The sequence below is a fragment of the Neomonachus schauinslandi genome, chromosome 15, assembly GCF_002201575.2.
Source record: "Neomonachus schauinslandi chromosome 15, ASM220157v2, whole genome shotgun sequence".
In the NCBI taxonomy this organism is placed as follows: Eukaryota; Metazoa; Chordata; class Mammalia; order Carnivora; family Phocidae; genus Neomonachus; species Neomonachus schauinslandi.
Genome location: NC_058417.1, coordinates 12111472 through 12139362, shown reverse-complemented (window position 1 = coordinate 12139362; position 27891 = coordinate 12111472). Strand labels below are relative to the sequence as shown.

Genomic DNA, 27891 nt, shown 5'->3' with positions numbered 1-27891 from the left:
TCCAGCCCACCCACGGTGTTCTCACTGATGCCCTTGAGATGCAGGAGTTACAACTAAATAGCACTCTTGAGGGCCTCCGACTAATAGCTGTTTCTTTGTGCAGTTTTGCCCGGGTCAGGGAGACCAGGGTCTTGGCCTGACAGCCCCTCTTCTGACTGCTGCAGGCTGACACCTTTCCTCACAACTCTGCACAGTAGCTGTCGAGGAACTGGGATTGATCCCAGGGATTACTGGCTTAAAAATTCAAATTTGTTTATAGGCAAATCATTTTTAACGCATAGGCTGTCCAAGGAAGCAGCTGGTCTTTAAAGCTAATTCAGTGTTTCTGTAGGAAGACTTTTCACCCTTAACTTTAAATATTCTAAAGCCGCCCAATCAAACTAAACCCTAAAAGACCTACTAGCCGTGTGCTCACTGTGAACCAAAGTATGCAGGAGGGAAGATGAGGGGCTTGGAGTGGGCCCAGGGCTGGGAGCCACAGCCCAGGACTCCTCCAGCTATCCTGTGGTGTGAGGGCAGTAAGAGGAGGCCAGCGGCTTCCAGGTGGGGGCCGCCTGGGAGAAGGAACGCCCAGTTAGCGGTGAGCAACAGTTAAGATCAGTGGCCCAGTGCAGCCAGTCTGTTGCAGTAAAGTCCAGACTGTTCGAAAATACTGAATGGAGTATCTCAGAAAGGACCGTGGGGGCTCAGACAAAGACACCCAAGTGTGGTGATTTGGTTTCTTCTTATCCGTTCTTGAATCCAGGTGCAGGAAGTTTGATCAAATAGTATAGGTCGGGAGGGAAGAGCCTCCCCCCACTACTTTGCGTTTCGAATGTAACATGGCCATACTCTTCTGGTTTTTTAAAAATCACTGAAAGGCCTGATCCCTACTCTGAGAGAGACCTTGCAAGGGATTTATACAGGAAGTGTGCCTCCGTGCACAGAAGGCTGCACACGGACCCCCTCACAATTGTGTGGCACGGTCACCTGCACCTTTGGTAAGAGCATTCTGCTAAGCCAGGCTGGGCTTCTCTGTGTGGATGTGTGGGATTGTGGGATGGTTGGACCCCATCTTAGGAGTACCTGTGTCCTTCCCCCAAACCCACGTGCAGGTAATAATCCAGCCTGTGTTGTAACAAGGCACGGATGAGTGTGGAGAGCAGTTCTGTTGTATGTCTCATTTCAGTTAATTAGCGCCCTTCTTTGTACTCCTTGAGAAAGGAAGAAGGAAGGTGCAGACTGGAAGAGAAGAGATCATGTAGCTTCATCTGATTCCCTCAGTGGACACCAGGTGAAGGTGGCCAGCTGGTTAGTGGCGGGGCCAGGCCTCCTGGCTCCACGTACCCCCCGCCCAGTCCTCACCGGAATACCCATCATTCACAGGATGATCTTGGCTCCCTCTAAGAGCTGACAAAGACCTATCACTGTTCGTGACTATTTGTGAAATGCCCTGTCTGGTGCTGAAAGCTTCTTGCTGTATATCTCAAACCAGACCCAGCCAGCCTCTGTACATTTACTCTCTTCTCCCTCCCTCTGGTCAGTCCTGCCCAGCCGTGATTCTATAAAGGTCGGGGATTGGCTATTTTAAATTCCACTGTAGCCAGTTCCCACCCACAGTACCAGCTTTCCACAGAGAAGCAGCAGGAACAAGCACCCAAATAAGAGAATTTATGTAAACTCTCTTTCCCAAATGCTCCGATAGCATAAGGTGCCCATAGCATCAGTGAGCATCTGCAGACAGCCATCAGAGGACAGGGAGCATGCTGTCTGGACCAGGGCACCTCGAGGGGCCGGGCTGCTGGCTTCATGATAAACAGAACACTCAGAACAAAAGTAAAGGAAAAAAATCCATGGGGTCCCTTTTGCATCTTACAGGCCACGTGCGAGCGAGGGTTTGCAGCCATGGAAGAAACGCACCAGAAGAAGATTGAGGACCTGCAGAGACAGCACCAGCGGGAGCTGGAGAAGCTGCGAGAGGAGAAGGATCGCCTCCTGGCCGAGGAGACGGCGGCCACTATCTCAGGTGGGAGCTGGGCCGGGGCGGCCACTCTCACCCCGAGCGCAGGGCAGGCGGCAGGCTTCCTGAGCGGAGCGCCCAGCTCGGCAGCGAGCAGCCTTCACGCTGCCTTTTAGCTGAGGCTTTGGCTTGGTTATCCAAGGCAGGCCTTCCGCAGTCCCCTCCAAGGAAGAGGCTGCTTTCAGGAGCCCCCTGAGAGCTTGCGAGCCCAGGGCCGGCACCCCCAGCGACACCTGGGGGGGCTGTCCCCAGCCTCGCCAGTCCCAGCGCTGGCATAAGCCCACGCTGCCTGCAGTGCCGAGAGCATGAGAGCGCGGCGCTGCTGCGGCTCGTGCCTGGTGACAGACTTCCCCACGGAGCCGGCTCTGCCCTCAGCAAGCCTTCGTGCCCCCGGTCTTGTGTCCTGCTGCCTTTATGTGCTTGTGCTGTACGGTGCTGGCCTGTTTCAGGATGGAGGAAGACCTACCGCCCCGAAAGCCTGCTTCTTGTATAAACTCGTGCTGGATTTTTTTTCTCTTTTTTTTTGAATATGTTAATCACCATACATTACATCATTAGTTTTTCATGTAGTGTTCCATGATTCATTGTTTGTGCATAACACCCAGTGCTCCATGCAGAACGTGCCCTCCTCAATACCCATCACCAGGCTAACCCATCCTCCCACCCCCCTCCCCTCCAGAACCCTCAGTTTGTTTCTCAGAGTCCATCGTCTCTCATGGTTCGTCTCCCCCTCCGATTTGCCCCCTTCGTTCTTCCCCTCCTGCTGTCTTCTTCTTTTTTTCTTTTTTAACATATAATGTATTATTTGTTTCAGAGGTACAGGTCTGTGATTCAACAGTCTTACACACTTCACAGCATTGACATTTATTTCATCAGTTTGGCTTTCTTCAAACGTTTAAAAAAAAAAATGCACCTGCATCCCTTTTGTGGTGGGAGTTCCTGGGAATTCCTTGGCTTGTGTCTGCCTCAGAGAGTCAGTTTGGGAAAGGCAGCCTGACCGCTCATGGACTTCACGTTAACAGCGGGCAGCCACGCCGTCCTGTCCATCTTGCCCCCCTGAGCCTCTCACGCTGATGGCCGTGTCCTTGCCCGCAGCCATTGAAGCCATGAAGAATGCCCACCGGGAGGAGATGGAGCGCGAGTTAGAGAAGAGCCAGAGGTCCCAGATCAGCAGCATCAACTCGGACATTGAGGCCCTACGACGACAGTACCTGTGAGTCAGCTTCCTGCCCACAGGAGGCGGCCCTTGCGGGCCAGGCTGGAGGGAGGCCGTGCATGTGGGGACTGGCACCTTCCCTGTGTCTTTTTAAGAGGCACAAAGACATGGGTCTCAAGGGTGGGCATTGGCGGAGGCCCAAGGGTTCTGAGGGCAGTTCCAAGCTGCCCTTCCTGAGGGGCTGAGCACCTTTCCACAGTCATCTTTGGTTCTGCTAGTGGAAGAAGCAGTCCTTTCCAAGGGGTCCAGGGTGACTGAGAACAACGTCACGAGGCTTTGATTTTCTGAGCGTGGATAGAGTCTGGTCCTGGCTTATCGGACACAGAGCACCTCAAAAGTTAGGGCTGAAAGCAAGCCACAAGTGTGACTTCTCTCCTGACATCATGGGAGTTTTGTCTGTTGGACCATTAAGCTCCTTGAAAGAGGAGAAGGGAAGGATGCAGGAGAGATTCTGTAAGCCTGCAGTACTTTGAAGTGCTCCCTTTTTTAGCTGGGTACCAATTTGCTGAGACCACAGAATGCATGGGGCCTGTCCTCTGCTCAGCTCTTTGGGGTGTGTCTCGTCGTTCCTCAAGTTTCGCAAAAGGGACTCACAGGGCCTTGTAGAGGCCTGGGCCAGGGGTGTGGGCAGAGGCATGAGCCGTGCCCTCTCCCCAGGGAGGAGCTGCAGTCGGTGCAGCGGGAGCTGGAGGTCCTCTCGGAGCAGTACTCCCAGAAGTGCCTGGAGAATGCCCACCTGGCCCAGGCGCTGGAGGCTGAGCGCCAGGCCCTGCGGCAGTGCCAACGTGAGAACCAGGAGCTCAACGCCCACAATCAGGTGAGCCTGCAGCCGGCGGGGGTGGGGGGGAACCCATCCTGGAGTTGGGAGCCAGGCCCCACCTGAGGTGGCCGCCCCTCTGCAGGCATCTCCCTGATGTCTGACATTCCCCAGTATGGTGACAGAAACTCACTGCAGGTGGTGGAGCTGGGGCCGTCTACTGCATGAACCAGCTGTTTAAATTTGGACTCATTTGGTCTCTAGCCCTTTTGGGATCTCTGAGATGTCTCCGTTTCTCCTGAGCATCTCTGGATTTCTGCTTCATCACTGCTGGGCAGGGCCTGAGAGGGAGGGTCATTGCACCTGATCCAAGTCTCCTGCCCCTAAGGCTGGGACCATTTTTAAATGTCCCTCCATCAAGACCATACTCTGTTCACATTTTTTTTGGTCAGATTATTCTCTTAAAATTTGCCTGTTCTTCAGAAAATTGAGGTGCATTTAAAATCCTGGCTAGGAGAAAGACTCGAGGTGGGTTAGTTTGATAAAAGCTTCTGTGACGTGCCAAGTTGGACCACTGTCTGCGTGACCCACCGGCTCATCCCCCCCAGGCACTGAGTAGACAGATGTGCTGGCCAGCTCCAGGCTCGAGGTCTCTGGGCCCCTGCTCACCCCCGCTCACCCCGTGTGACGGCGCTCAGGCAGGACTGGTTCCCGCTAGTCACTGCAGTGGCCTAAGATGACCACTTCTCAGTTGGAAACAAGGCACAGAAAGTGAGCGGGAAGGCGGCAAGAGGGCCCACCCCTCCAGAAACTCAAGGTGGACAAGCCGTGAGATGCACGGATACTAGTGACGGTGACAACAAGGTATTGAGGACTTTGGAACCCTGCGTCCGCAGTTGTGCCAACACAGCGCGTGAACGGCTGTTGCAGGGCTGTGTGTCACAGGCAGCGGCCGCCTTGCACGTTACATCTAAAACGCCGCAGTGCGCGTAAGCCCGTGCTCCCCTCCGCTCACACATGTCCCCCTCTTCTGGTGGGGAAGCGGCCTCTCCGCTTCTGTCATGTGAGGGCTGCCCCCAGGCGGCTCTGAAGCCCCCCTCCTTGCTGTCCCACAGGAGCTGAACAACCGCCTGGCTGCGGAGATCGCACGGTTACGGACGCTGCTGACCGGGGACGCGGGCGGGGAGGCCGCTGGCTCCCCGCTCACACAGGGCAAGGATGCCTATGAGTTAGAGGTACTGCTCGGAGTCCCTTCACCCCGCTCTGCAGCACGCAGGTCCCAAGCGGGGACCCAGAGGTGGCCTCAGCTTACGGGGTCATGGCAGGGATGAGAGCTGGAGACTGCAAGAAGGACGTGGAAGGATCCAGATCGCCCCAGGCAGCAAAAGAGAATAGCTGCCAGGCAGCGTGGGGTCCACAGCAGGAGTGGGGACCCCTCGTGAGGAGGCCATGGGGACCTTTAACCCCGTGCCCAGTTTCTGCCACACCACAAACACCACCCACCTGAAGTGAAACATTTCCTAGCCCTGTGAACACCACAGCTGCTCACGGTCCATAGCGCCGGATTACTGGGGCAGGGAGGTTTATTTTAAGTCAGAATGATTGATTCTTACACGTTTTTATAAAAGCACTTAGCTTTTTCCCCATTCAGTTAACATTTCATCGTGAAAATCTGCTCAGTGATGTGGGAGAGGCTGAGACTCCAACAGTTTCAGCAGGATGCTTTCATGGGCCCCGGCCCGGGTGCTCACTGTGGCCCTCAGGCTGAGGAACGGGGTTCTCGGGTCTAGGAGGGATCACAGTGATTTCTTTCTGTTTCTCTTTGTGATGGGCCAGCTGTTAGCAATGGTGAAGTGTGTTTGCTGGCATTTGTGGTTGCATGTCACTGGGGTGGGGGGGGTTCCCTGCTCAGCCGTCATCTTTGCTTCTGAGACTCTGGAAGTCCCTTTGCTCCTCAGTGTCAGCCCCTAATTCCTCTGTTTTTCTAGGTCTTACTGCGGGTCAAGGAGTCAGAAATACAGTACCTGAAACAGGAGATCAGCTCTCTCAAGGATGAGCTGCAGACAGCGTTGCGGGTAATGGCACCTCCCCGCGGGAGACATGTCTGAGGATGGGCTCAGGGCCGAGTGGGGACACCGGTCTCCAGAGCTCACAGAGCTCCAGAGCGCTCTTGCGTTCAAACTGTAGGCTCTTCGAGAGTAGATTTCATTCTTACGGGGAATGTGGTTTCAAAATTGAGCTCTCGTAAAACGCCAGCCTTGTCAGCACGTGTAGTAAAACTGAGGTCTCGCTGTGTTCCTGTCCTCCATGCCTCCTGTGTGCTTTGGCAGGGACCGTGAGACCAGAGACAAATGTCGTCCTGGAAGGTGAGAGCTGGCTGAAGCTCACCCGTCTGCACCACGGCACTCTTAGAGGCAGGGAGAAGATGAGGGAAGCCCTGGTGGCCATTCAGTCACTTAGGAAATCCAAGACAGGGGCACCTGGGTGGCTTAGTCGGTTAAACGTCTGCCTTCAGCTCAGGTGGTGATCCTGGGGTCCTGGGATGGAGCCCCATGTCGGCCTCCCTGCTCAGCGGGGAGTCTGTCTCTCCCCCAGCTCATGCTCATGCACTCTCTCTCTCTCAAATAAATAAAACCTTAAAAAAAAAGAAGAAGAAGAAGGAAATCTAAGAGGGTGGTTTCCAGAAGGTCTGCAGTGGGTCAGGGCCACGCCTGTGCTTGCCAGAGCTCCTGGGGATGCTCGCTCTGCATCCAACAGAGACTCTCGGCTCTGCCTGTTTCACTTCATACTCAGTTTCGGCCTCTGGAGGACAGGGGTCCCCTGCCTCCCCGACTGCGGATGGCACCCCCCCAGTCATTCTGCAGAGCGTTCCAGCCCCGGGGAGACGGACCGCCCAGCCCGGCCCTAACCACCCCTTGCTTCTGCCCTTCTTCTCAAGGACAAGAAGTACGCTAGTGACAAGTACAAGGACATCTACACGGAGCTCAGCATTGTGAGGGCAAAGGCCGACTGTGACATCAGCAGGTTGAAAGAGCAGCTGAAAGCAGCGACGGAAGCACTGGGTGAAAAATCCCCCGAAAACACCCCTGTGTCAGGATACGGTGAGTTCCCTGGTCTCCGGGCCAGGACCCCGTAGCTTGTGGTCCGAGTGTGTTACTGGCGCTGCCAGGAAGGCAGAGGAGCCCGGGTCTGTATTGAGACGTGCATTTCGTCACTGAGAACAACCGGAGGGTCACCGGGCCCCGGCCTCTGCGGGCGAGCCGTCTTCCACCCGGCATGCCGTGAGGCGTCCCTGTACTCACTGCCTTGAGGGGACGTCGCGCTGTCCGCGTGATTTTCATAGGAATCCCAGTTTGCATTTGTGCGTTTTCCTGAAGAAAGTCAATAGTTCGGAGACGGCAGCTGTCACTAAAGTAGTTACTTGATCCTGAGCCTTGACCATAGAATCTGCAAGAGGCCGTGTGAGTGGGGGAGGGGCAGGGAGGACACAGCTCCTGACAACATGTGTAAATCACTGATACCCAGAAAATGACCCTGTTTTCTCTCAGCCGGCCAAGCAGGAGCGATCATGGCCGCACGGGCGCGTAGGGCAGACACAAGGTCACTTGCTGGAGGACGAGTCGGCTTTCTGGAATCAGTCAGGCGATACCCGAACACCACTCAGCAGCAAACTGTAGACTAACTCTGGAAGCCAGGTCACCCAGTGACCTGGGTGGCAGCTCCTGAGGGGGGAGCCCGGGGTGGCCGGGGCCATGGAGAGAGGAAGGCCTAGCATTTGGGGGTGGGTGCAGAGCTCCTGTGACCTGCCAGGTGACCTGAAGAACGTGTGCACGGAAAGGTGCCAACAAGGAAAGGTAGCATTTGCAGCAGATGGAGGCCCATGGCTTCACAACACCGTGAAATACCAGCCGTTCTTAAGAGAAACCAGGTAGAGGTTTCTGTTTTGACCTGGAACGAGATCCATCAATAGGATATACCAAGTGCAACCCCCTGCTCCCAGCAGGACACGCGGCGTCGGGGGACCCAGTATACATTTGTTTCGTAGCCATTTTTAAGGAGTCTGAAGGACTTTACCCCAAACTGAATGGTGGTTGTCTCGGTGGGGGCGGATTACGACTCTTGCTCTTCTGCTTTATAACAGTGCTGGGTTGCCAGGAGGAAGGTGGGAGTAAGTAAGTGACGGGACCAAAACGTCCCCGGCCCTCCCGTGCAGACACAGACGGAGGAGCCTAGCGCAGGGCCACACAGACGTCCTCTGGCCGGTCCAGGAGCTAGCGTGTTTTATGGTCATTGGCTTTGTTTTCTCTTGAAGTTGTTTAAGGAACTGCCATAGGTGTGTGGTGATAACAGTAAGCCTGGGAGATTTTTAAACAGTCTGGTTCCACTGGGTTTTATAAAACAAAAGTAATGGGTCCATTTGTTCCTTCAGATATAATGAAATCTAAAAGCAACCCGGATTTCTTAAAGAAAGACAGATCCTGTGTCAGCCGGCAACTCAGAAACATCAGGTCCAAGGTGAGTGTGGGGTGCAGCACCAGGGTGTGGGGGGCTCTCGGACGTTAGAGAGAGGAGCCGGGGTCAGAGCCCACCACGGGCCGCAGCAGGGGTTCCCCGGTCCCAGAACGCCTCTGGCTCCACATGCCTACCTGCTGGGCCAGTTCTGGTGACTTCAAGCCCTGTTTCTCCTTCGTGCTGAAGTGGAACTGATTTCTGGACAGTGACAGTTGAGGGTCCAGGCCTACAAGAAGCAGGGCTTGCGGTGAATTCGACCTTGGACCTCCAAGGCCAGATTTCCCCCCAGACCCCCCTGGGCCAGCCCCACTCTGTCTGCACTTCTTCACGTGGCCCTAATGTAATACTGATGCCGCACCTTCAAGAGAGGAAGCTGCCTACACCCCTTCCCTCAGCCACAGAGCAGCGTACCCCAGCGTGTCCCTTGCCCGCTGCGCGCCTCCCCACGGAAGGGACGGGCGGAGGGTGGGAGTAATGAGCATGTTGCATTTAGGATTTATTGTGTGTGTGTCTTATGTTTTGCTCTTTCCTCTGACAGTCCGTAATTGAGCAGGTCTCATGGGATAACTGAAACGAGCCCGCTTCCAGGTCCCCTGTCATGTAGGTAAACCGCCTCTCACCACCCACCCACCTGCCACCCTCAAGGGGGTGGCTACCTGCATGCACTGCTCACACCTCCATAGCAAGCTCCTTGTTTTATTGTTACTTTATCTGCTCCAGCAAGCACATACACTGTCCCGGTCAAGTTTCTTTAACCTGTTCTGGGGACTTAACTGGCCCTTTAACCTCTTCCCAGAGTTGACCCTTTGCCGAGGGGAGCCCCCCCAGCTTGGCAGTCGGCCCACAGAGGCAGCGTCTCGGCTGGGCGTGGGCCTGGGAGCAGCCCCGGCCCCAGTCAGCGTGCATGGCGATCTGTGCTTTCCACGTTCTCTGCAGAAACCCTTCTTGCGCTCCGTCGAGAGAGGCCCTGACAGAGACCCAGCAGCCACTGACAAGCAGTCTGCCATCGCTAAGAACTGCCCACCGAGTTAGCTCACAGGCCAAGGCCGGGCGGAGCCTGGGTTTCAGGGAGCTGGGGCCTGGTGGGCATAGCCGGGAAAAGGGCTCAGCAGAGCAAGAGGACTAGGAGGGACTGGGGCGGAAGGGTTACCAGCACTTTTTTTGTTTTTGGTTTAACAAAACAAAAGCTTCTCTCTGGGTGCCAGCAAAGGCAAAGATACAAAGAAAGGAGGTGTAGGGGCACCGAAGTGCTGGCTGAGAAACATCAGCCTGTTGGCAAATACGCAGAAGGACAGTGGGCGCATGCCTGGACCGTCCCCAGTCTCCACACCAGGCCGTGCATCCCAAGTACCCGAACGCTCACTGCACAGTGTGCTTCCGGCTGAGCTGACTTGATCTCCGTAATTCTCTGACGGGAAGGTTAAGAACCGCAGGAGGAACCCCAGGGCTGGGACACGCGCCTGGCCGAGGGGACACTGACATGGGCCCAGGGCCGCACAGCACGGCTCCTTTTGTTAACGTGCCTGGGGCTCACGCTCATGCGGGATCCGCAGTCCAGCATCCTCTGGCTAAGGGGCTGTGGCTAAGGGGCTGTAGCCCAGTGGCTTGGGGGAAATGGGTTTGCTTTAGGAAGACTTTTAGGAAAATCCCAGATATTTTAAACCTAGTCAGTTTGGTTTTATTTATTCTTCTACAGCCCCAAATCACTTATAACCAAATATGGTTTAGGGTTGATTGTAAACTTGGTTTGGGCTTTTTCCCTAAACATGAAAAACATTGTTTAGCAAAAGTAGAACCTGTTCTTTGGTTTATGGTTTTCTTATTAAAAGATTCTGTTTTCTATTTGAGGTTGAGCCGTAGCTGTTACGACTTCACTGTTAATGATTTAGGCCTTGTGCCCATGCTGTAAGTGACAGTCTGTGAAAAACCTCTCGCTCCCTTCTGGAAAGCCTGGCTGCAGTGTGGCTACCCCGTCAGGATAGAGTACGTGTCTGAGTCCCTGTGGGGGAATAAAAATGCACGGGATTCTGGAGCAAAGGGCAGAAAATCAGTGAAAAGACCTTCATCAAAAGGGCCTTTGCGGGGGGTGTGCTGGGAAAAACCTTTTATGCCGGCCAGGAAAGAGCTAAGGCAAAGGTAGAAAGTGAGGTAAACTGTCAGGCACGCCCACGAAGGTCTGACTGGGCCTCCAGGGCAGCCTCAGACTCTCAGAGGTGCCAGGCCCCAGACAGGAGTGGTAAGAAGCCCAGGAGTGGGGGTTTTCCAGATGTCTTTGAGTCCACGTTTGGCTTGGCCGAGTTTCCAGGGTGTCGGGCAGGCACAGTCCCGCTGGTGTGTGTAGAAAGACGGGGACCTTGCAGAGTCCTTAGGGACACGTGTTGTGACGCCAAGCAAGGCTGGACCTGTTCACGATGTCAGCGGGCGCTCACACTCAGATGTGTGCTGTCCTTTTCCCTGACTGTTTTTGGAGATCCCCCACCACTGCCGCCACCACCACGGGGAGACCGGGGAACGAAGTTGCCCAGAAACCAAACCTGTCATTGGTGCTCTTTGTTATGGGATCTGATATGTACTGTTTTCTGTCCTTTATCGATGTTCTGTGTCTGTATCCTGCCTCACTCAAAAGGATAGAAAGTCTGGGCACCCAAAAAGTCAAGGCAGGCTCATTGCTTAAAAGCATCATGGCTTTTCTGGTATTGAGACCAGAGCAAACCTTTCTCCACGGGGTTCTCATGGAGGCCCCTGTCTGGTAGTCTGAGTATGGGGTCACACCAGCGCTTGGTGGAGAGACCAGCCGTGTGGGAAGAATGAGCCACGGTGCACCCCAAGGACCCTTCTCTGGGTGCTCAGGGTCAGTGTGGGGGTTCCGTTCTTCCTGCCCATACAGCTCTAGCGTACAGCAGTATGTGGTCCTGGGCGCACAGCCTTGGGTCCCCCTCGTCGCCCTGCTCCCCAGCTACAGTCCTGAGCACAGCAGGACTCTCAGTACCCACGGGCAGGACGTTCGCTGTCCCTTGGACGTCCTCAGCTAGAACAAAACGGTGTGGCACGTGACAGGCCTGCCCGTGGGCCTGGCACTTAGGAGTGGGGCCTCCCGTATCGTGGCCATGCGTGCCCAGCACCTGTCCGAGACCGACTGCCTGAAGCACTTGGCAAAGACCCGAGAGCATCTGAGGCAATTATGTGCATTAAGGGAATTTCAGCTTCAGAACGGGACATGGATTTGCCCCCATCCTCCAACCGACTGGGTAGCAAGCTTCAGCAGTGACCCTAACCGACTGCTTATGTTGAGGTTCATCTGGACCAGTGGGTTTCAGAAAGGTTAGCCATAGAACCCTTTATTTAAAACAACAACAACAACAACTCTATTCATTTACACACATACAGCTCCACGGTAGAGAAAGCAAGCAGAGCTGTTCTGGGACTGGGCGGGGACACTGGGACCCACCCGTCTTCCCTCAAACCTTGCAGGCAGCCGGGTCCCACAACGCGTGCTCTGAAGCATCAGGCTGGGCTCTCCAGGCCGCAGGACCAGCACGGTGCTCTGATTTGGGGCTAAAAGTGGTGTAGTCGTCTGGAGCCTGTACCTTCGTGAGCTCCAGCACGTGCCGGCCAGCCCCGGGACCTGGCAGTGGTGTTGAGACTTGCCACAAAGACCCCATGGCCGCTGAGGAACCAGCCCCATCCCAGCCAGTGCTGGAATATCCTCAGCCATGCCCCGAAGTGATCTTCCATTCCTCACTGAGAAATTAGATCTTGGGAAAAGCCTCCAAGAGTAAAACGGGACATGTTTTCTCCCCGTTAGGAAAGCGGCACATCCTCGAACCCACAGATTTAAACTTCACCCGAGGTCACACATGAGGAGAGTATTGGCTTCACGTTCTGAAAACCTTAGTGACTACATTGACGTGTTCCCAGGTCCCCAGTCCCAGCAAACCCCCCCCGCCCGAGCTGCTGCTCAGGGAGCGCCAGGAGCGGGCCCCCGGCCGCGAGCTGTGCAGCCCTCCTCCCAACGCTCGGCGTCATGGTCACCGAGGAGCCAGAGGTGGACAGGCCCCCCCGGGAGGAGGACATGGATGGGCGCATTTCTAGTTCTTGGCACAGCTTTTGCCCCTGGCTGAATCGATCTGATCGCTGCTTGTCTAAAGAGCCCTAAGCTCAGAGTTCAGCTGCTTACACACATGGTCTGTTTCTCTGGTTTTTTCCTTTTTCATCCAGATAACACCGTTTCACAGGGGACGTCTCTCTCCTTAGCATGCCCCACTAATCTCTCGAGGAGCCCTTCCTGCCCCGCCCTGCACCCCGGCCCCCCGCACCGCCGCCTGACTGCAGCCGCGCCCACGGCGCCGGGCCCGGTGGTTAACGGTCTCTTTCTTTCTCTCCTGCTCTCCTCTCCACCCAGAGTCTGAAGGAAGGCCTGACGGTGCAAGAACGCTTGAAACTCTTTGAATCCAGGGACTTGAAGAAAGACTAGCCGTGTCCCGTTCCACTTGAACACACACCGTTCCCAGCCTGCGGCAGCGCTGCCCTATACCTTTATTTTTTATTATTATTGTTGTTGTTGTTACTGTTGTCATTAACTGTGGGTATGGATGCATGAGAGACTGGTTTATGGGTTGTTCACACCGTTCTCTGCTGTGTTGATTCCAGCTTCCTATGTCTTTGTCAAAGCTTTTCTTTTTCCGTGGTATTCTCAAATTAGCCAAGCAGCGGGGGCCAGGAGGGCTGTCCGCTCCCGACCGGGGTCTGCGCAGAGCCCCCACCCGCCGCAGTCCACCGCACTCACTGTCAGTATTAAGGCCCAGCAGCCTGTTGCTAAGCTAGCTCGTCCCGCCAAGTGCACTGTGCGGAGTCAGGGCCCGGGCAGCTCTCGCTGTGCTGCGTGTGGGCCCCGCGGGGAAAACACAGGGCGTCAGGTGGCTGCGGGAGGAGCAGGTTGGGGGGCGTGGTCCGCAACCTCCATTCACCACCTCTGGCTTGGGAGAAGGACAGCACTTTGTACTTGTCCCACTCCTTCAGCTTAGAGCCACACCCAGGTCATCGTGGGGAACCTTTCACAACCTGGAAAATGTCGAAAGCAGCCATTCCTATTTTTGTTTGTTTTTTTATTAAATCTTGCACAAAACCCCGGCCCCTCTCATTCCTTCCTACGCTCGTTCCTTTCTTGGTCACTAGCAGCCCTGGTCTTTTCGTAAAGACTTAGAGTGTTGACCTGCAGCCCGGGGTTTCAGACTGAGCACATCATTATGAATTCCCTCGGGTAGTCAGTCCTTCGAAGGGAAAGTCTGTTCGTGTCTTGAACCTTTCTGAAAGCAACCTGCACATTCCTTTTGAGAAGGCTGAGGGAAGACCCCTGTGTTAAGTCAAGAAAGTACAGAGGATGTCGGAATCAGATGAGAACTGCCATTATATGTTTTTAACTCTAACCTGAAAAGTGCTCTTGCAGCATTCAGAGAGCCCAGAGTAAACCTATACTAACAAAGTTGCTTTTTCTACCCGTCAGAGTAAGACCTTTTAACTGTCCGGAAACACTGCAGTAGTTCTCGAGAATCTCCTGCCCTGGGGTTTGTGTCACGGCCCTGGGAAGACCGCCAGTCGTTTTGAGATGCGCAGCCCAGGCAAGTGGCAGCCGTGTTGTGGCCCTCGGGGCAGGCGGGGAGCGTCGCCAAGGAGGGTGCGGGGGGACCTCTTTTGATCTCGCTGTGTCAGCGCCTCCGTTAGGTCGGCAGGCCCTGGGCACATGGGTGCTTGGGGGTGAAAATGGAGAAGTCACCGTGCTCGGTCTCTAGATTCAGTCAGGGTCATCCACGGAAAGCCCTGGAAGGGCCTGGGGCGTGCGGCCTTGTCACGGGCATCGAGCCTTTCCCTCACCAGCTTCCAGACTCTCACCCCACACCTGTCACTCCTTTGCTGCTATTCTTCCATGTTGTCCAAGGCAAGAGAATGTTAGGTCTGGTTTTTTAGTTCTGCTTCTCAGACACCGCTCCTCGCACCACCCCTTGTAGACTGGTAGTGTTTTTAGAAAGGACCATGATTTTGTGCGTGTGCCGCTCAGAATGGGAGTGTAGAGAAGGAGTGCACGGGCCCTGGGGCCTGTTCTCTAGAACACTGTTCAGCAGGTGTGTTCTCCACGGCGGACAGCGACATGCTGTCCAGCAGGATCTGGCCTCTGCTCAGGCTGTCTTGGCACCGTGACCTCACGTCACCCCTTGGAGAAGGCCCCGCATCTAGTGCAGTTTCCTCTGTGGTGGCCCCTGCTGCCTTGGGGACTCCGGCCCTCCCGCCTTCCTGGCAGGGTCCCTGCGCGGAGTCAGACTGTGGCCAGGGGGTGAAATCTGCGGCGCTTTGAATAGGTCGAAGAGCACCTTACGTACTTGTCATCGTTTCCCCTGGAGGTCAGACGTCCGGAATTGTGGGAGCAGGAGTTGAGGGCGGCCCGTGGAGGTCGAAGGCAGAGACAGGGAAACACCTCCTACTCGCCACAGAGACAGCTGATGGTCCTGGGGCGGCTGCCGTCTGGGGGTCACCGGAAAGGGGACTAGAAATGGGGGCACTCTGGCTCCTCTCCAGCAAAAGGCTGATCCTGCTGCAGCCCCCAGAAAAAGCCCTGAGCGTCGAAAAAGCCCCGAGCGTCGAAAAAGCCCCAAGCGTCGCAGGGTCATGACTGCTGAGGAGCCTGTCCTCTGGCTGGAGGGAGCAGGCAGAACAGAACAAAGGGGCTTCGCTGAGCTCCTGGGTGTCGCACCCCAGCCCCCGCTGCGCTCCCTGGGGAAGAGTTTAGCCACCAGGTTCCTGAGAGAAGAGAGTAAAATTGTGGAGGTGGACTGGGTTTCTGTGCTGGTAGAGAAGGGTCCTTCGGGGGCTGCAGATGGGGTCGTGTAGGTGATCGTCAACTTGGGGCGCCCCCCACCGCCCCCGGTGCCAACCACGCAGCAGGAGCGTCCCCACTGCCCGGGGGCGGGGGGACGTGAGAACATGGATAGAGTCTTCACAGCTGTGTTTCCCTCCCTGGGCACTAGCTCATCTGTAGCCTGCTAGCCCCTGCAAGTGAGCCCCGCCAGGCACGTGAAGGGGCTAAGGACACGGCTGGACAGGTGTCGTGAGCGCTGCCACGCGCGGAAGAGCCGCCCTCCGCCGCTCACTCAGGCTCGTTGGGCGGCATGCGGTGCCGGCGCCTGCGGGGGTTGAAGGCTGCCGTTCCAGGGGCACTGGCTGGCTGCAGCCTCCCTGTCGGCGCTGTGGCAGACGGAGCACTTTGCCTTTGGAAGTGGGAGCTTGCGCCTTCGGGCATCAAGATGGGTCTGAATATGAGGGAGGAAGTTAGGGCCAACTTGGGGTGACACGCGGAGGCCATGGTGGGAGGTGTGCATTTGTCCAGAGCCACGATCAGAGGCCCCTCCGTAGGAATCCAGCAAGTGGAGAGGCCGAGGCCGAGGGAAGGCCCAGGCTCTGGCTCGTTAAGTGCAATCTATCACTCGTTCCCTGGCCCAGAGCGAGCCATCAGGGGCCTCACAAGGGCCAGCCTGGGAAAGAGAGGGAATTGCGGTTTTTAACAAACGTAACTGTGACCCTGAGCCTGTCTAAAGGGGATTCTGACAGATAAGGCCAGGAGACAAGACCGATGGCATGAAAAACATCTTTAGAGATCTGTTTAATATTCTGGAACACTAACTGCTGGCCTGAGGATGGAACATGACCCTTTTTGTCACTGCTGCCTGATGCTCCCCCTTGGCATGCCTGTTTTTAAGTTCGTCCTGGGCATGAGGCCGCGCGTCAGGCCACCCCTGCTGGGCTGGAGCTGAGGGCGCTCCCTGGGACCACTTCTCTCTGGCCATAAAATGACAGCTGTGCCAGGGTCCCCACCGGCTCGGTGGCTAACCCCCCAGGTCTGTTCCCCACTCCGACAGGCCAGCAGGCAGTTTCTCTCCTTTAAAAGGTCCCTCCCTCCCACCCTTGCTAGTAACTCCCCGGCTCAGGCCGGCCCCCGGCCCCTTCGGCTGAGTGGGCCTGCAGGCTCTCCCTGGCCTCGGTGCCTGCCTGCTGGCTTCACGCCTAGCCACGTACCGATTCTGGATTCTGCCGCTCAGGCCCTAAGTTCAGAGGCAGTTCTTCTCCAGGGACTCAAAGCTGTTTTCAGTTAGAGCGGAAAGAATGTAACCCATCAGCCTGTCCTCTTGAATGTAAGAGTATTCCTGAAAGGAAGTTTCCTCCTCATTGTCCTAAAGAAGCTTGGAATTTTTAACACTTTCCATTCTAGGACATAGTTTCAGAAAGCCAGAAAACTAAAACAGAACTCGGTGACCCCCCGTCATCACCAAGAAAGCCTGAAGGGGTTGGGTGGGGGGGGGAGTGTATTTTCAAAGGTTTTACAAAGGACAGGGAAGTATGTAGTCCTCCGCTTGAACCAGATACTGAAAGGAAAACAGCTTGGCATGCTAATTAGAAGCTTCACTTCTCCAGAAACTTCAATCATTTGTATTCCCTCCCACCTGAACACTCTGAAATTGAGCTATGGCTGAGTTTTCTGTTAGGCAGGCATCTGCTCTGTCAACAGGTCTCACCTTCACCCCGATGTGTCCCCACTGGGCGGAGCGTGGCGAGCGGGTCTGTGTGTCCGGCACTGCAGCCCTGCCCTTCGCACGGGCTTGGGAACTGGCTGGTGCTGAAGCTTCTGGAAGTTCCAGTATTGGCACCCTGCTTTTTTCCTCTTCCGTCCTAGGCCCCCCGCCTCCACCCGTTGTTGAGAGGGGAAGCCCTGCCTCCTAGCCCCGCTACAGCACTGGCCTCTCGACCGGCGAGTGCGAAGGAGCACCAGCGGGTTGCCACACGCTTTGCACGTGGGGCTTTCTCGGCTTCTCCCTGCCACCAGATCCCTTCAGGGGGTGAGCTCAGACGTTGCACATCGAATCCTGGGAAGGGTCTTTTTACCCACCTGAGATCAGGTCAAAAGCTAAAGTCCTTGGCTGTTCTCGGCACCGAGTAGGACACTGTGGACACGTCCCTTCTTCATGGCCACATCCGCCCGGTCCTCAGAGGGCTCTTGGGACACAGGGCCCCTTGTCCTTGGGCTCGGTGCTGTGTGGTTGCACACCTGGACACACACTCTTAGCAAGCTCATGCTTTCCACAGTTGAAGATTTAAGTTAAGAATGAGCCTGAAGTGAGTCTAGTAAACCCGCTGGTTTGGGGCCCTTTGCTGGGAAGCCGTGACATGCAGGCAGGATGGAAATGAACAGTGTCACTGTCCCCAAGGGCGGGCTGCTGGAGGACACCCAGCCTCATTCTTGTGCCCCTTTGAGAACGAGTTTCAAGTATCCTTGTTTCTTTATAAAGGGAAGAGGGCTCCCTTCTCGAAGTGTTTCAACAGAAGATGCTCAGCAGAGTAGGGGGAACAGGTCAGCACCCCTGCCCCTGCGTAGGGAGCCAGGAGCACCTGCTCAGACGCAGCCTGGGCCCTTGTCCTCCACGCGTCCACACGGGCCTTGGGAAGAGAAGCCACTGCGTGCTGTGTGTGGACGCCAGCCTCTCTGTATTGAAAAGCAGCCGTGTTTATTTTCTTTAAAAGAACCTGTACATTATCCAGAGTGAGCGGTGTAAATATTACTGGGAAGCTACCACAGGGATTTTTTGTTTGTGACAAAGTTTGTGTTGGTTTAAAAAAATAAAATCCTATGCAGACCTCCCTTTGTAAGCTGGCGCGGACAGCTTTGGGTACAACCTTGACCTCCACCCAGCATTATAAGGAAATGTCTTTCATGGCTGATGTGTCTCTTTAAAAGCTGTGGCCACTTCACGGGGGGGCGGGTTGTAAAGAGTGTATGACCGTGAGCACAGTCGGCTGCATCCATGCCCTGTGCACGTGGCAAGAACACCGTGATGCTTGCCGCCAGACCCCCCCCGACCCCCAACCCTCCAGGGAGAGCAGCACAGGGAAGAGGGGCCGTCTTCCCCACACCCTGGCCAGGCTCATGGAAGACTTGGAGGGAGAGGTCATTTCAAACACAGTTGTCGCAGGACCGGCCCGAACGGGTGACCTGTGAGCACTCGCCGGGCCAGGCGTCTGCATCTCAGCTCCCGGGTTCTATCGTGGGACAGCGTCGAGGGCGGCAACCTGGCCATGTGGTCACACCATCTCAGAACTGGATCGTCCGGTCCTCAGGCTGAGCCAGGAGGGCATGCAGGTCTTGAGGGGAAGGGACGCGGTCCGTGGGTGCTGGTCGTTGGGGGAGGGGGGGAGGACGCAGTTGGAACGCCGCAAAGGAGCGGAGTTCTGGAAAGGCAGTGGTCGCCGGACACAGGGCACCTGTCACCTGTCCTGGGCCTCGGTTCTTTGCCCTTCAAAACTAGTAGCACACATTTCAGTTTTGTTTTATAGGAAGCTAGAAATAGATCATATAAAGAACACTAAAGTCATTATTGTGTCACGTTTCTATCACAAAACCAATTAAAGTGGATTTTAGGATTTACCTTTAGTATTAACGACTTATCTACTGATGTATTGTTAGGACTTAAAACCAGTTAAGTGATAAGAATTCATGTGGTTTTCCTAAGTAATATTTATAAAATGTAAAGTTTCTAAGTGACTCCTCAGCAACTGTAATTCTTAGTAACTTTTCTCACTAGTAGATTCTTCTATCGGCGTGAATGTCTCCGGTCAGCTCCGGGGGACACCGTGCCGGCCGCGGGGGGAGCGGACGCACGGACAGGGTGCAGCGTGTACATACCGTTTTCTGCTCTGACAAGTTGGGAAATAATCCACAGCAGAGACTTCTGCCACTGCGAATTCTCTCAGCCGTCCGGTGATACTCAAACCACAGGCTTGTATGAGTCTAACTGGTGTTTAATTTCTGTAATAAAGCGAAGCGATAACGTTCACCAAACCCAAGTGCTGTGCGGAGGCAAGCAGAGGCTCGGGGAGTGCGAGTGGGTCCTGCAGGCCCACCTGCAGGTGCAGTGGGGCCCCGGGGGGGGGGGGCGGCTCCCGTCAGTTGCGCGGTGCTCCCCAACAGATGAGCCTGGCCGGCTGAGCCGCCCACCCTCTATGACAAGTCACGATTGTGATGGTGTCCTTGCAGCTGTTTTTTTAATTAACAAAGTTTCTGAACGACTGTTCACTATAGTTTGAAGTGTTACTTTGTCAGAGTATTTATTCCTCTGTGTGACATGCTAGATTCCCGTGGATGTAGCTGATCATTTCTATTTTGTAAATATTACCTAACTTTACATAAACTATATCATAATAAACTATTTTTGCATCACCCTTTGCATGCCGTGAATGAGATTTTGTATAATGGAGAGACGTGCAAAATATGCATTTAGGTCAACACTGTCAAAATTCAGACACTGGTCAGTAGCCTAGAGACTTCTACTGGAGTTTTGGTTTTTACTTTTCATAATCTGCTTATTTTTAAATAGTGTTTTCAGAGTTTGGGATTCGTTGTCAGCATTTTAAAATCAGGAGATTTCACATAAAAATCTGTATTGCACATGTTCACATACAACACAGTATTTTATATCATGAATCGAATAAAGGGACACTGGCTCTGTTACAGAAACCTCCAGGGGAGGCCAAAAGCACGGGACGAAGTACTGAGGAGACAAAGGAGCTATATCACTGGCAATCAAGGAACTAGAATTCTCTCATCTCTGCGCCTTTATTATTATATTTATCTAAAGTGTTACTTTTTGTTTAGAAAAGAAAATACATCGTACCTCATGACCAAATACACACACGTACACCCCAACCACAACCCAACATTTCACAAAACGCACCCTTACTACAATATGCTATGATGTCTACATTCTATTTAATTTTTTAAAATTCTGGTTGTGACCTACTGAGTAAATTTAAAATAAGAAACTGGAGTTTTCCAATACTGCCACAACCTTTGGAATGACGTATGTGGAAATCCAAAGTTTTATTCAAATAAACACAAAAATTAAAATCACTCTACCAATTGGAAATCAACTTATGGAATTCACAAAACAGAAAAAATAGAGTACAGACGTATAAAGGATACATACTTCCAGTGTGCTATTCTAATTGTTTGTTTAAGGATGTTTCAATAATTTCTTGTCTGTTAAGAAAATTCTAGCCACTGGTCTGATGTAAGGGTGTTGTAAAAGCTTGAAGACACTTCTTTTTAAGCTATGTCAGTGCAGTTTTGAACATCAGTTGGCATTTGGAAAATCCAGCACCCTTTCATGATGAAAACACTCAGCAAACTAAGAACAGAAGGGAGCTTATTCAATATGATAAAGAACATCTATTTAAAAAAAAGACAACTTGATACTTAAAAAACTGGAAGCTTCCCCCCTAAGGTCAGCAACAAAACAAGGGTATCTGCTGTCACCATGTCTATTCAACACTGTTCTGTAGATTCTAGCCACGCAAGAAAAAGGAAAAACATCCATATTGGAAAGGAAGAAGTAAAACTATTTGTAGATGATATGATCTTGTATATGGGAAATCCTAAGGAATCCACCCCCAAAAAATCTATTAAAACTGATACGAGTTCTGCAGTTTTGCAGGATACAAGATTCATATACAAAAATGAATTGTATAACACCCTCCAGTTCCATCCACGTCATTGCAAATGGCAAGATTTCATTCCTTTTGGTGGCTGCATAATATTCCATTGTATATATAGACCACATCTAGTATTCTGCTGAGCAAAATAAGTCAATCAGAGAAAGACATGTATCATATGACCTCACTGATATGAGGAATTCTTAATCTCAGGAAACAAACTGAGGGTTGCTGGAGTGGGGGGTGGGGTGAGAGGGATGGGGTGGCTGGGTGACAGACATTGGGGAGGGTATGTGCTATGGTGAGCGCTGTGAATTGTGCAAGACTGTTGAATCTCAGATCTGTACCTCTGAAACAAATAATGCAATATACGTTAAGAAAAAGAAGAAGAAGATAGCAGGAGGGGAAGAATGAAGGGAAATCGGAGGGGGAGACGAACCATGAGAGATGATGGGCTCTGAAAAACAAACGAGGGTTCTAGAGGGGAGGGGTGTGGGAGGAAGGGTTAGCCTGGTGATGGGTATTAAAGAGGGCACGTTCTGCATGGAGCACTGGGTGTTATAGGCAAACAATCATGGAACACTACATCAAAAACTAATGATGTGATGTATGGTGATTAACATAATAAAAAATGAATTGTATTTACTAACAATCTGAAACACATTAAGAAAACAATTCCCTTGCAATAATATCAAAAAGAATGAAATACTTGGGAATCAATTTTTTAAAAGAAGTGTAAGACTTATCCATTGAAACTACGAAAGATTATTTAAAGAAGAGGAAGCCTACATTCATGGGTTGGAAAATACGGTATCGTTAGAATGGGAATACTCCCCAACTTTGATCTACAGATTCAACGCGATACCTATCAAAACTCCAGCTGCTGGGGCGCCTGGGTGGCTCAGTCATTAAGCGTCTGCCTTCGGCTCAGGTCATGATCCCAGGGTCCTGGGATCGAGTCCCGCATCGGGCTCCCTGCTCCGCGGGAAGCCTGCTTCTCCTTCTCCCTCTGTCTACCACTCTGCGTACTTGTGCTGTCAAATAAATAAAACCTTTAAAAAAAAAAAATCCAACTGCTTTTGCAAAAGTTGATAGGCTGATTCTAAGATTCATACAGAAATGTAACAGGAAGGCGCCTGGGTGGCTCAGTCAAGCATCTGCCTTCAGCTCAGGTCATGATCCCAGGGTCCTGGGATCGAGCCCCGCATCGGGCTCCCTGCTCCGCGGGAAGCCTGCTTCTCCCTCTCCCTCTGCCTGCCGCTCTGCCTACTTGTGTTCTCTCCTTAGCTCTCTGTCAAATACATAAATAAAATCTTTAAAAAAAGAAAAAGAAAAAGGTAACAGGACCCAGAAGAGCCAAAATAATGTTGGAAAGAACAAAGTCAAAGGACTTGCTTACTGGGTTTCAAAACTTGCCACAAACAAAGATAGTGTGGTATTGGCAGAGGGACTGACCTATAGGTCAGTGAACCATAATTAAGAATCCAGAAATAAGTGAATACATTTCTGTAATGAATCGATTTTTGACAAGGGTGCCAAAACCATTCAGTGGGGAAAGAAGGGTCCTTTCAACAAATGGTGCTGGGACAACTAGCTATTCACATGCGAAAGAATGCCGCTGAACCCCCTTCCTCACACCATACACAAAAAATTAACTCAAAATGGGTCACAGGCCTGACCCAAAAGCGGGCAGGCCCGATGGGGGTCAGCAACGAGAGCGAGCGACAGGAGAACACGGCACGCACAGCCACGCTGAGGCCTCCCCTCTCCACTCCGACTGCTGCGTTTCCTGCCACCACTGACCCCGAGGATCATCTACCCTTGGGTACAGGTTAAAAAGCAAGTAGCAATTGGTCAGGCGAAGAATGGCATTGAAGCATTTCCAGCCAACAGGTGCTTTGGAGGATTTCGGTAAGGTTTTGAACATGACAGTGCTGAACTGAACTGCAAAACGAAATTTGCTGTCTACTTACCACCAAAGGCAGAAACCGGAAAATGCCCTAGTTTAACTCGAACAGAACCAAATTTTGTATGAAAGTTTGGTTATCATCAAGCTGCTTCAGAACGTGGCCTTGTCGTCACTGTCCCAGATATCAGTCCTCGTGGCTGCAATAAAGGAGGAGGTGAGGGCTGGGACTCTGGCACTGGTGCTGGGTTCCGTGGGGATGCCACCGAGGAGCCTCGGAAAACTAGCGACAGAACGTACTCTTCTGTTACTAAGGAGCTTCCCCAACTCATAAAGGCTAGTTTTCCGGTGGACCCCCAAAGGGTGTCTATTTTTGGCTACTCCATTGGAGGCCATGGAGCTCTGATTTGTGCTTGGAGGAATCCTGGAAAACATACATCTGTGTCAGCATTTGCTCTAGTTTGCAACACAGTGCTCTGTCCTCGGGGCGAAAGATCAAAGTAAATGGAAGGCTTATGATGCGAGCCACCTTGTGGAGTCCTATCCAGTCCTATCCTATCCAGGTTCTCAGCTGGACAAACTAACGGATCAGGGAAAAGACCGGTTCCTTTCAGATGGGCAGTTACTACCTGATGACTTCATAGCTGTCTGTACAGAAAAGAAAGTCCCTGTTGTTTTTAATTACAAGAGGTTTATGATCACAGCTACTACTTCATTGCCCGTCAGACATCCTGCAAAATTACGTGAATGCATGAAAAACTTCAGGTAAGAGAATTTCTTCAGGATTATAAAATTGTTATGAACAGATTTGCAGGGGAAAAGGATCTGAAAACATTGGATTGCACAGTGCTAAAAATGCACAGTTGAATCCTAATTGGATCACTTTCTGAATAAATCTATAAAACCTGAAAAAAATGGTTCACAGGCTGACACATAAGAGCTAAGAGTATAAGACTCAGAAAAAAACACAAGCAAATCTTTGTGACCCTGGGTTGGGCGATGGTGTCTGAGCTATTACACCAAAATACAAGCAGCAGGAGTAAGAACAGGCCAATTAAACTGTATCAAAATTACTAACACACAGCCGCACACAATACCCAAGAAAGTGAAAAGACCACCCAGAGAATGGGAGAAAGTCTTTGCAAATCATATTTCTGATACGGGATTTGAGTCCAAAATATAAAAAGAACTCTTATAATTCTTATAATTTGTATTAAGTTATAAGTCATAAGTTATCATAACTTCTAATTCAATGATAAAAAGGCAACCCAATTAAAAAAAAAGGGCAGAAGACTTGAATAGACATTTCTCTGAAGACAATACATAAAAGACAAGTACATGAAGAGACGCTCGACATCCTTAGTCAGCAGGAAAACACAAGTCAAAACCACAATGAGACACCACCTCACACTCAGTAGGTTGGCGATCACCGCAAAAGTCAGTAGTAATTTTTTGGCGGCAAGGATGTAGAGAAGAAGGAACTCTCATAGTCTGCTGGTTGGAAGGTAAAATGGTGCAGTCACTTTGGAAAAGTCTGGCAGTTTCTCAATAGAGTTCTAGGACCCAAAAATTCTACTTCTAGGTATATACTCAAGAGAAATGAAAACATACGTCCACACGAACACTTACATGTGAATGTTTACACCATCATCATGTGTAATGGTGGAAACAACCAAAATGTCCATCAATTGATGAATGGGTTCAAAACATGTGATCTATCCACACAACAATACTATTCAGCTACAAAATGTGAATAGTGACCCATGCTACAACAGGGACAGCCCTCAGAAACATGCTTGGGGCGCCTGGGTGGCTCAGCCGTTAAAACGTCTGCCTTCGGCTCAGGTCATAATCCCAGGGTCCTGGGATCGAGCCCCGCATTGGGCTCCCTGCTCCGCAGGAAGCTTGCTTCTCCCTCTGCCCCTGCCTGGCGCTCCCCCTGCTTGTGCTCACTCTGTCAAATAAAATCTTAAAAAAAAAAAAAAAGATGCTAAATGAAAGAAGGCAGGTACAAAATGCTGCATACTGAAGGATTCCATGTATATGAAATGTGCACAGCAGGAAAATCCAGAGAGACAGGAAGTAAACCGGTGGTTGCCAGGGGCTGGGAGTGGGAGAGCACGGAGGTACTGCTCTTGGGACGAGGTTTCTTTCTGGGGTGATGAAAATGCTCTCAAATCAGAGTGGTGCATACTTTACAAGGGTGAATCTTGGGATACATGAATCCGAATGAAGTCTTTTTAAGAAAGCAATCAGTTGTTTTTTAAAAAAACAATTCAAAAGAACCAGTACATGCTTTAAATTACAATAGAGGTGCACTGCTTGAATAAGCGCTCCGTTCGTGCAGGTGGCCGGGCTAGGTGACCTTCTCGGCGCCAGGCTGCGCCGGGCAGACACGGCTGGGAGCGCGCGCGGCCCGTGTGCCAACCATCACAGGGCGGAGAGGAAAACACTGGAGACCCTGCCACCGGCAGCAGGGACACGTTGGGAGACACTTCTTGGTTCCATGTGTGTTTGCTCAGGGGAAAGCGTGCACACAGTCCCCCCCCCCCCAGCCCGGGGGGAAATCGCAGGGGTGAGCACACCCAGTGTGATGGGCCAGCCCCGCCCTGCGAAACCACCTTCGGCATCTTTGGAAAACACTTCACAAGGTCCCCCAGTAACACGTCCGGGTCTTGCTCCTGCTGGCGGCACCCAATTTGACCAACGGCTTCTGAACAGTTCTATGTCGTCCGCTCCCCCAAAAATGTTCTTTAATAAACAGCACCTACTATTTGAATGAGCAAAAGGCAAAGAGACACAGTACCACCATTCCAGAACAGGAACGTGTTTATTTAAACGGGCCAGAAGTCCAGGACCACCCGGCCCCATCGGCCAGGACACATCCTACCACTTGTCACGCTTTCCCTTCAGCACATGCACTGCTGGAACACACAGGTGAGAAAACACCTTTAGTGGGAAAGCAGTTCTTACTTCCAATCTATACGTTATACTTCATAGCTTCAATTAAATCAGAAAAATTAACTTGAGGTTACTTGCCTAACACAGTAAGTCGAAGGTAACTTTAAACGGGAGAAACATGCAGCACCGGAGGCCCCCGGCGGCTCGTGGGCATGACGGACGTCAGGACAAGTCACACGGCATATGACACACACAAACACGACACGATGGCAGAGCCATCATTCCGAGGTCACTTGAGCTATCGACATATGAAAAACCAATGTGTAGCACCTCACAGATGGATGTCAGATAGCTCGTTACCGGGGAAAGCAAATCCCAGAGGCGACCGTAAGAGCAGACCCTGAGGTGCCACAGCCCGAAACCGGCCGCCCTCCTGCTTTCCTCCCCAGATGGTCACGTAACTCAGGGCAGACTACGCTGAGCCAAAACTGCCAATGAGCCAAGTTCATGGGTAGTACAGGGAAGGTCACTTCTAAGCCCACAGAATCATCCTGAATGTGAGAATGTTGACAACGAAAGGCATAACGGAGGGAAACAGAGGCAGCTTCCGGCCGCTTACAGTCCTTGCGGACAGACCCTGCACTTGACTGCAATGAACACAGAGGGGAAGCGGCGGAGGACGAACATCTTCACGTGTATTTGTCGTAAAGGGTCATCGTGCAAGGGGACCTGGGTCAGAGCATCACCTGTCCGCTTCGGGGGCCAGCGATGCTCACGAGGGGGCCTGGAAGACAGCTCCCCGCTCCCGCCGTGCCCAGCGCCCCTCTCTCCTCCTGCCCTTTCAGACTCCAACCCGCCAGTCGGCGCCCGAGGAGCTGGTCAGAGCAACATGAGGGGCCTGCGGCCTTGGCCAATGCCAGGGGCCAGCGGTGCTGATGGGAGCGGCCGGGCCTCGGGGAAAGGCGGCAAGCGCTCGGAGCCCCTGCCGGGGGGGCGGGGGGGAGGGGGGCTGATGGGAGTCGGCCAAAGCAAGAGACTCTTCTAGAATCAGGCTGGGGGGTCAGCTTGCATGCCCGGCGGGGCCTGTGCCGGGAAACTAGCTGGCCCGACACAGCTGCTCGGTGCGGCGCCGAGCGAGAACCGAGGGCGCGCGGCCATTGTCTGAGGTTTCTCTCGCGGTGCCCGTGGCCCAGGCCGCTCTGAGCCCCGCTCTTCATAGCTTTGGGTCTGCTTTCGACTCTGGGGACCAAAAGTCGTGATAGTGGACAGCATCTCCCTCCCGCTCCGCAGATGGAGGAGAGCGCCCACCTCAGTGACTCTGCTGCTTCTGTGGGAAATAGGTGTACTTCGTAGGATTGAACTCTTCCCAAATACGCTCAAATTCTTCCAGAAAAAGCCTCACGTACTCCTCATCCTCCATAATCAAAACGTTTTCCCTGTTGTTCTGAATGGCTTGCGTGGTCCAGTTGAGGGAGCCGGTGATCAGCACCTTCTTGTCCACGATGGCAAACTTGTGGTGCATGTAGCCGAGGTCCTGGTCGTGCCGCACCTGGATGCCTGCAGAAAGGGCGAGTCAGCCTTGACCTCCGGCGCGCGCTCCCACGGCCCGCGAGCAGCGACGCCTCGATCTGTTTCTGATTCGGTAGGAAACGGGAAGCCTGTCACCCTCGGGCAGGGGCTGGGGGCAGCGGCGGATGGGGACCAGCCGCCACCGGCGCAGGGGACGGGATGGGGGGACAGAGACAAGCGGACACCGATGTCACACAAGTCGCCTTCCCGCGGAGACAGCCCTGCCCGCGCCCAGCTCTGCCATCTGGGGGAGGTGTGCCTACGCACACTGCTCGAGTACAACCCGCCCACCACGGTCCTGTTCGTGCCGCTGGGAGGAGCTGGCCATGAACCCGGCCGGGGTCTCCCCGCCTGCGAGCTCCCGCTCTGCCCACCCCGGCACTGGAACAGCCCTGGAAACCTGGAAACACCGTGCACGCCACGACTGCACCCCACTGCCTATGGGGGACGGGAGGGGGGGAATGAGCCTGAAGCAGGAAGACCACAGAAGCCAGGCCCTGGGT

General features: G+C 53.0%; 2 protein-coding genes and 1 pseudogene across 2 annotated transcripts in view; 2 read left to right on the top strand and 1 right to left on the bottom strand.

Annotated features, from left to right (window-relative positions):
- LOC110584563 (myosin phosphatase Rho interacting protein) overlaps window positions 1–19740 on the top strand; it is a 130707-nt gene extending 110967 nt beyond the window's left edge. Inside the window, exons 17-24 of the mRNA XM_044921805.1 lie at window positions 1858–2005; window positions 3095–3212; window positions 3873–4032; window positions 5088–5207; window positions 5961–6047; window positions 6911–7073; window positions 8402–8487; window positions 12887–19740. Coding sequence (XP_044777740.1) covers window positions 1858–2005; window positions 3095–3212; window positions 3873–4032; window positions 5088–5207; window positions 5961–6047; window positions 6911–7073; window positions 8402–8487; window positions 12887–12958 — 954 coding nt within the window. The 3' untranslated portion in view covers window positions 12959–19740. The remainder of the gene's footprint in view (window positions 1–1857; window positions 2006–3094; window positions 3213–3872; window positions 4033–5087; window positions 5208–5960; window positions 6048–6910; window positions 7074–8401; window positions 8488–12886) is intronic.
- Window positions 19741–22710: 2970 nt separating this feature from the next.
- Window positions 22711–23665, top strand: LOC110584457 (annotated as a pseudogene).
- Window positions 23666–27128: 3463 nt separating this feature from the next.
- PLD6 (phospholipase D family member 6) overlaps window positions 27129–27891 on the bottom strand; it is a 3467-nt gene continuing 2704 nt past the window's right edge. Inside the window, exon 2 of the mRNA XM_021694849.1 lies at window positions 27129–27376. Within this exon, the coding sequence (XP_021550524.1) occupies window positions 27129–27376 (248 nt within the window). The remainder of the gene's footprint in view (window positions 27377–27891) is intronic.